Genomic DNA, 9182 nt, shown 5'->3' with positions numbered 1-9182 from the left:
AGGATGCTTGAGGAGAGAGAGAGAGAGAGAGAGAGAGAGAGAGAGAGAGAGAGAGAGAGAGAGAGAGGGAGAGAGAGAGAGAGAGGGAGAGAGAGAGAGAGAGGGAGAGAGAGAGAGAGATAGAGAGAGAGAGAGAGAGAGAGAGAGAGAGAGAGAGAGAGAGAGAGAGAGAGAGAGAGAGAGAGAGAGAGAGAGAGAGAGAGAGAGAGAGAGAGAGAGAGAGAGAGAGAGAGAGAGAGAGAGAGAGAGAGAGAGAGAGAGAGAGAGAGAGAGAGAGAGAGAGAGAGAGAGAGAGAGAGAGAGAGAGAGACCGGCTGCAAGAGGGAGGGGTGAAAAAAAGAGCAGGCAATCCAAAGGGTAATCAGATAGAAGCTAGATTCTTTCACACTGGCAAGGTGTTTTTGTGCGGCGGCAGACGCCGTGTGAAGTTATGTGATTGCAGAACAAAAGGAGAGCAGGGGAAACAATCCGATGCACTCAGAGGAGGAGAAGAAAAGAAAGGGAAGAATAGAAAGAGGGGTACCCCCCAATCTGACAACCCTCGGAGCCTGACAGTTAATGAGAAAAGTTTTTTCATCTTTTTTTCCGCTTTCTGCCTTCCAACCCCTAGACTTTTACCTACAAAAGACTGCTTTTAAAAGTGTAAGACTTTGCTGAATTACCATTGAATACAGCGTTGGGAATAAGTGGACATTCATAATACATTGAGGACCCTCATTTAACACTTTTCACACAACGAGAGAGTGGGAGCCAGAGAGCTGCTCATTTAGTCTCTCATAGAGCTGAAAGGAGAGATATAGATTTGAAAGGAGTGACAGAAGATAGGGACAGTGTTCCCCCTCTTTGACCGCTATAGAGGCAAGATGCTGCGTTACCTGATCAAGACCCTGCTCCAGATGAACCTATTCACAGACACCCTGAGAGACCCGTCTAACAGCAGCGAGCTGCTCTTCAACCTCTCCTCCATCTCCTCGTTCAACACCTCCCTACTGCTGGACTGGGGCAACTTCACCGCCAGCATCAACGGTGAGTGGAACACTGACATTTGTGAAGGGTGTTTCTCTCTGCTGGCTTACATTGTATGTATGGTGATATATGTCTGGGGCTTTGTTGAGTGGGTGAAAGAAGAAGTCATTTTAATGTTATCATAAAAGCAAATGTAAAGCCAGCTTCAATGGTGAGTAGACAGCGGTCTGCCACTTCTTAATGGTGCCTCTATCGGCTTATTTCCAAAAATGACTGGATGATATATGTTTTGTCATTGTATAAGGTGCTGTTGGTGTGGGGCTTTGTTGAGTGGTAAAAAAATAAAGAATGTGGACCTCTAACACTTCCCTTATCTGGTGATTCTCTCTGTTGTCTTATTGCTAAGAATGACTGACTGTTATAAGATTTATCAGTGTATGTGTGTTAAAGCTACTGTATGTGTGGGGTTTTGTTGAGTGGTAAAAAAAGAAGTAAGAACAAGTAATGTGTTATCATGAAAGCAAATGTTAAGCCAGCTTCAGTGGAGAGTGGACCACTGTCTGACACTTCACAATGGTGTGTCTCTATTGTCTTATTACAAATAATGACTCACTGACTGTCACAAAGTTTATTATTGTATGTTGTGAGGTGCTGTATGTGTGGGGCTTTGTAATGTGGCAATTCTATAGTGTAGAAAGAGGAGTAAGAATAGTTATCTTGAAAGCAAGATAACGTAAAATTACAGACTTTATGTTAATTTATGTCATAGTATCACTCACTGACTCGCTGACTGATTGACTGACTGACTGGTGTGGAGCTCTCTTAAGTGTTCATTTGAGTGTAGAGGGAGATCAGAAATAAATAAGGAGCAAATTGGCATGAGAGAAGATATATAGTCTGCTGACTTTGATGGATGGGCATTTTAAGATTAATTTGATATTTGAATATGAAATTATATTTTATTTAGCAGTTTAACGTAAAGATAGCTGTTATGTGTCTGTCATTATAAATATATTGTCTTGTAATTTGTTTAAATTGGGGTTGGACAAGATTGAATGAGAGAGTTTCTCTGCCTACAGCAAAGAAAGATGTTGCATTGTCTTTCGTAGACTTATTCACAATTTAACATCATATTTTTGGAATCTCCGATTATTCTGGCAATTCTCACATAGAAACTTAATTGGAAGGACGAATGTATCACAAATGTTTTTGGGAAAATCACGATGAAAGTGGCCATTTAGGTCCTTTTTAGACCCATGTGTCTCCTGTAAGACCCTATGATTTGTGAACCGTACATGACACAGACAACATCTTGGTGTCATTATTATACTCATAGTGTGCACTGTGCTCTAACATGTGGAGTATGCCGAGATTCTGAAATACACATTGTCCAGTGGTGTAAGATACTAAAGTAAAAATACTTTAAAGTACTACTTAAGTAGTTTTTTGAGGTATCTGTACTTTACTTTACTATTTATAAATTTGACAACTTTTACTTCACTACATTCCTAAAGAAAATAATGTACTTTTTACTCCATACATTTTCCCTGACACCCAAAAGTACTCATTACATGTTGACAGGAAAATGGCCCAATTCACACACTTATCAATAGAACTTCCCTAGTCATCCCTACCGCCTCTGATCTGGTGGACTCACTAAACACAAATGCTTTGTTTGTAAATTATGTCTGAGTGTTGGAGTGTGCCCCTGGCTATCCGTCAATAAAAAAAAATAGAAAAATGTGCAGTCTGGTTTGCTTAATATAAAGAATTTGAAAGGGGTTCATATTTTTACTTTTGATACATTTTAGCAATTCCATTTACTTTTGATACTTAAGTATATTTAAAACCAAATACTTTTAGACTTTTACTCAAGTAGTATTTTACTGGGTGACTTTCCCTTTTACTTGAGTCATTTTCTGTAGTACCTTTACTTTTACTCAAGTATGACAATTGAGAACTTTTCCCACCACTGATTTTTTCACATTAATTTATTCAACATAAAAAATATTTATATGAATATAAAAAAAAAAATCCTCTCCCGCTGGAATGGAATCGACCAACAGGCAGCTAGGCAAACGGTGTAATGGGAAGCTCCTGCTGTGCCCTGCTCCTCTGGCTATAATGAGGGAGTAGGGATAGGAAATGGGGAGGGGAGAGTTGGGGAGGAGTTAAGTGGAAGGAAGGGCGTGTTCACCTTGATGTTTCTCTAATGAGCTCCCCTGCTCTGGATGCACCAATCAATATTGTAATACTGGCCAACACACAAACACACACTTCCTCTCATGCCTTGGCACTCAAGGTTATGGACTTCCCATGGTCAGGTATATAGGCTATATTATATGTATATCATACAGAACACGTCTGACATCTTGACTAATAGTATTTTGTTTGATAAATATACAGCTTGTCACTGCAGATTGATGTTTGTGAGTTAGAAAGTGGCGTGGGGAGGGTTAGAGAGAGAGAGAGAGTGTGTGTGTGTGTGTGTGTGTGTGTGTGTGTGTGTGTGTGTGTGCGTGTGTGCGTGTGTGCGTGTGTGCGTGCGTGCGTGTGTGTGGGAGGTGTATTGTTGGAGGGGCAGGGGGCTGTATTTTAAAGGCGTACGTGTGGGAAGTAAATGCAGCCTCCCGATAAGCTGCTTATCTCAGCGGTGGGCGTATTGATAATGCTGAGTCTACAACCTCTCTTTTTCCCTCTCACCTTTTCTTTCTTCCCTCTGTCCATCGGTCTCATCACAGAGCCCTAATGGAGTGCAGATAGAGATGGAGCGGCAGTCCACTCCTCAGATCTATAGGAGCACAATGAGGGAGGAGTGTGCCGACTGCCGAGGCAAACAATCTATTGCAGAGGGATTGACTGATGTCAGCACCGCAGATGCTATCTGAAGCCTTTATTAGATGTGACTCTTGTTTAAATGAGCTGATATTCAATGTGGTGATTCGTTGGAGCTCGAGAGTTGAGAGCCGGTCGAGTTCTAACGATCATTCGACAGGCTCCAATAAGATACGTTTAGAGTGTAAATTACCGATGTTGTCTCCAAGATAACTATAACTTTACAGAGCAATGTTGCCAGGTTTGCCCACATTACTGAGAGAAGCATCACACAGTAACAATGGTATAGTCCTTGCTCTACTAAACCTGCCAAGAGTAGGGGAACTAGACAAGCTAGAGAGTAATAGAGCCACAGGATGACAAGGACAGGTAGAGGAGCCCTGAAGGTTAGGAGGTGTCAGAAAATCTTTATGGACCTCAGCAGCACAACTGTTGTCTGGTGTATTGGGCTTCATTCCAGGAATGTAAAGAAGGGACTTATCGTGAGCCCTGCTCTTAAAGACTCTTAAAGACTTTTCTTCCTGCTGGTTCTCCGAGCCAGGACTAGAGGACCAGGGGGCAGTCAACCTAAGGGTGCCCAGGCGAGAAGCTCGACAGCGGGGCAGAGAGTGGACAGTCTGCTAGGGTTCCCTGGAGCCTCATCGACTGTAATGGAGAAAATCGATGTGGCCCAATAACCAATCCTGGAAATAATGGTGAATTTGTTCAAACACAGTCTATATTGGACCACAGCGGATTGGCAATAGTTTATCCATTATTTTATCTATCTCTCCCTCTCTGACATTCCCTCCCTCGCTTTCCCTCTCTCACTATTCCTCTCTCTCACTATTCCTCTCTCTCACTATTCCTCTCTCTCACTGTTCCTCTCTTTCACTGTTCCTCTCTCTCACTATTCCTCTCTCTCACTATTCCTCTCTCTCACTATTCCTCTCTCTCACTATTCCTCTCTCTCACTGTTCCTCTCTTTCACTGTTCCTCTCTCTCACTATTCCTCTCTCTCACTATTCCTCTCTCTCACTGTTCCTCTCTCTCACTATTCCTCTCTCTCACTATTCCTCTCTCTCACTATTCCTCTATCTCACTATTCCTCTCTCTCACTATTCCTCTCTCTCACTATTCCTCTCTCTCACTATTCCTCTCTCTCACTATTCCTCTCTCTCACTATTCCTCTCTCTCACTATTCCTCTCTCTCACTGTTCCTCTCTCTCACTATTCCTCTCTCTCACTATTCCTCTCTCTCACTATTCCTCTCTCTCACTGTTCCTCTCTCTCACTATTCCTCTCTCTCACTATTCCTCTCTCTCTATTCTCTTTGTTTGACAATGTTGTCTGCATAGTTCCAGTCCCTTTATCGCACATAGACTATTGCGATTCAATGGGCTTTGTTGGGTTTGCTCATTCAGCAGTATTGTTGATTGATGTTCTTCTAGGGGTGATGGGAGGATCGTATTTGGAGGCATGGAATGACTTTTGTAGGCAGCGATAGCTGTGTTTGAGGAGGCTCACAGTAAATATTGACTTTTGTCAGGCTTTAGACTGTTTCTGGTGACTGCTTTTTTCTATTATCGTTCAAGCTCATTATGTATTCCTTTTGAGGTTGTTCTTATGACCTTCAGAAAGTAAGGTTGAGGTTGCTGCCCTATGTACATAGACATGGAATCACTGGTAACTGTAATAATGGAACACTAGTCACTTTAATGTTTACATGCTGTTTTACTCATTTAATATTTAATACCATATTTTACTGTATTTAGTCAGTGCCACTCAAACATTGCTCGTCCTAATATTTATATATTTCTTAATTCCATTCATTCACTTTTAGATTTGTGTGTATTGTTGTGTATTGTATTGTAGTGTATTGTATTGTTGTGTTAGACACCCCTGCACTGTTGGAGCTAGGAACACAAACATTTTGCTAGACCCGCTATAACATCTGCTAAATATGTGTATGTGACCAATACAATTTGATTTGACTTTGATTTGGAGTATCTGAAATAGTTTGAGCTTTTCCATGTGAGTCTGTGTGTGAGTGTCCATGTGTGGGCTAATTGACAGGTTTGATTGTACACATCATAATTACAACATGTCAGCTAAACTCCTATGCTTATGTTTTTTTAATTTTTAATTTATCCGTTAAGTAAGTTGACTGAGAACACGGTCTCATTTACAGCAACGACCTGGGGAATAGTTACAGGGGAAAGGAGGGGGATGAATGAGCCAATTGTAAACTGTGGATTATTAGGTGACCGTGATGGTTTGTAGGCCAGATTGGTGATCTAAATAACAGACAGCCCTAGTCCTAAATGTTAATACTTCCTGTTCAGAGATATCTTCAGGTTTTTAGCAAATGGATCCCACTTGGAGGAAATGGTTATCAGTATTAAAACCTTGACTCTATGGGAGTGTAATCCCTTTGCTCTAATTAGGGATGTGGGTGTTGGTGCGAGGTGGCCAGCATGCGTGTTTGTGTGCTAATCCCTCTGTGCTAATGTGGCCATTTGTCTGCTCATCGAGATCAAGCTCCCCTTTGCGCTCTTTCACCAAGCCATATCAACCCAGGTCACACATGTTCACCTTGTGAGAGAGTGTGTGTGTGTGTGCATGTGTGCATGTGTGCTGTGTGTGTATGTGGCAATTATCTCTCAATATGCAAATCCAGAGTGTGAAAGCTCTGACTGTGTCCAATCTGTTTTTATCCTTAAATAGTCATGACAGAAACAAATATCTTATTTTATAAGGTGTTCTGTACATCAACTTTCTTGTTTTGTTTTAACTTGACAGGTTCAATTTGCAGCTTTAGAAAACACTGAATTTAAAACGTAAAAGTTGGATCCAAACCTGCTGTGCCCTGACACTACTGGGGAGAGCAATCAGCGTGGCATGGTTGTGATGTGTCCTGAAGGAGGAGTGCTGAGTAAGTGCACACACTTCCTGTGCCAGAGCACTCCGTGGTGTCTGTCAGATACGAGGTGTGAGAACACACTGTCAATCTGACAGGGTGTGTATATTGTGCTACTGACTAACTGTCGACCCCCTGCATTTACCTGGCTCTGGCCCAGCTCTGACAGGGAGAGAGGGAGGAGAAGAAGAAGGGAAGAAGAGAGGTGAGCTGCATAAATTGTGTCTTAATTAGGCCCATACTGGATACAAAATTGTGGACTACATGAACTGATGAACTTTTACTAGTATGAGACAAAGAGAACGACAGGGAGTCAGAGGGAGAGAGAGAGAGAAAGACATAGTTAGAGAGACAAACAGTGAAAGAATGTTAGCGCAGTAGTGGCGCCTCACTGGCACTTACCCACTCCGGTATTCCTCATTTATTCACTTGGAATGGGTGGTCAGGAATGCATTATTAATGGAATGCTGGAGAGCTTTTCTGAAGCCAAACATGTTTATTCATACTGCAGCCAAGGACTGGGAACGCCAGGTGTCCTCCCCTTCTCTTTGCCTCATCTCCCCACTCTCCCAAAGCCTGCCATTAGCAGCCACAGTGGCACATACACATGGACCCACACACACATACGGATCCACACGCACACAAAGACATGCACACGTGTGGGCACACACACACAGATGCACATATGCTCTTACACCTACACACATGCATTTTTCATAGACAGCATGCACCAGATAAATCATGACCACCGTCATTGAATCTGACCTTTTCCAGTCTTCTGTTGCCAGTCATGATACTCGGCACAGGGCTAGGCTTTGGGACTTTGTAGTAAGAGAGAAAGAGAATGACTGATTAATAGGAAGACCAAGTGGCTGCTGGCTACCTAGACTGGCAGGGCCAGGCCCATAGACCAACAGAGAGCTATTTATTCTTCCCTGTGCCATTTCAATAGTGACCTATTATCATGGTTAAGCTGAAGAAACAGCACCTGATATTCCATAGTAAGGTTCAGGTTCAAATATCACAGTTTTGTCATCTCCAATGCCAGACAGATTCAATAGCCACAGAATTTAGTCAAATTATTTCAAATTAATATTGTGGCATCCAAATCAAACCAAATGCTATCATGTACAGAAGGCTACATACCTGTAACTACTGTCTTTCTCCATCCATTCAGATATACTGTAGGATCTAAAGGCAGAGGCTGTGACAGTGGTTCTCTGTTGGGGCGGACCTGTTGCTTCTTTTCATTCATGCACTCTGGTCTGGGAAGGCTCTGGCCTGACAGAGAAGGGCATTACCATTCATTTGACATGTGATGCTATCACCACAGAAAGCAAGGTTGTCTCATGTCTACTCTGGGTAATATCATGGGAGACTGGGGTTAAGCAGAAAGCAGGGCCATAACAGCACATGTTATCTTCCTCCTTGAGCTTCCATCACTATCACTCCCCTCCATCTCTATCTCTTCCCTCTATCCATTGTCTCCTCCCCCCCTCCCTATCTCTCTCCTCCCTCCCTAGTTCTCTCCTCCCTATCTCTCTCCCCCCCTCCCTATCTCTCTCCCTCCCTCCTTATTTCTCTCCCTCCCTATCTCTCTCCATCTCTTCCAGCCTGTCTTCGCATGATCTCAATATCCTCTCCACGGCGTCAATCTCCTCCAACTGGGCAGGCTATGAATAACATTGTGGCAATAGAGCCATCTGTCCAGGAATCCAGAAAATGACTGTTGTATCATCCCTGGCTGCTTCCCAAATGGCACCCTATTCCCTAGTTAGTGCACTACTTTTGACTAGGGCCCTGGTCAAGATAAGTAAACTATGTAGGGAATAGGGTGCAATTTGAGAAGCAGACCCTTTCTCTATCTGTCTCTCTATCTGAGGGTGGGTGAGCCTCCTCATCTGCCTCCATGAGCCAGGCAATCACCACTGCCATCGCCGCCGTTCCGCTAACCCTGCCAAGCTAATCCCAGGGTCTTAACCCCCACCTGTGATGATATGCAGAATTATGTACATAACCTAATGGGAATGGAAATGAGGCAGCTCTACCGCTGCAATCTGTATCTGCATGTGTGAAGGTGACGGCCGTTAAGGGGTAGCGAGCTAGCGTCGGGCGAGATGAGACAGAACTTGGGCGTCACAATTGTTATTGATATACTAATGCACATTTCAGAAACTTACTCAATTACGCTGAGTTTTTTTTTAGGAGGTGAGGGGGTGGAGTAGGGTTGCGTCCCAAATGATACTCTATTCTCTATGTAGTGCACTACTCTTGACCAGGGCCCTTAGGGATGCAGCTAAGATTGAAAAGTGATATAGTGGAGACTGCGGTAGGATTTATTCATGGCTGTTATAGGTATTAGTGTCATATTGTGACAAGCGCGTATCAGGGAGTTGTATTGGTGCTGCCATAGTAATTGTCAGGAAGGAAGTCCAACTCCGTCCAGGTATTAAAAGGACTGTGATGTTATGTGCACAGGGGG

The 9182-nt window shown here is 43.1% G+C and overlaps 1 protein-coding gene across 3 annotated transcripts in view; it reads left to right on the top strand.

The window, feature by feature from the left end:
• The first annotated feature begins 368 nt into the window (after positions 1-368).
• Positions 369-9182, top strand: part of LOC110533520 (roundabout homolog 3) — a 242088-nt gene continuing 233274 nt past the window's right edge. Inside the window, exon 1 of one of the 3 annotated variants that reach the window (XM_036989922.1) lies at positions 369-1026. In XM_036989922.1, the coding sequence (XP_036845817.1) occupies positions 864-1026 (163 nt within the window). In that variant the 5' untranslated portion in view covers positions 369-863. The remainder of the gene's footprint in view (positions 1027-9182) is intronic. The other 2 variants (XM_036989921.1, XM_036989923.1) reach the window with 2 other exon arrangements.

Source organism: Oncorhynchus mykiss, chromosome 10 (assembly GCF_013265735.2).
Source record: "Oncorhynchus mykiss isolate Arlee chromosome 10, USDA_OmykA_1.1, whole genome shotgun sequence".
In the NCBI taxonomy this organism is placed as follows: Eukaryota; Metazoa; Chordata; class Actinopteri; order Salmoniformes; family Salmonidae; genus Oncorhynchus; species Oncorhynchus mykiss.
The sequence above is the reverse complement of the archived record's forward strand: the minus strand, read 5'-3'. Positions and strand labels throughout refer to the sequence as shown.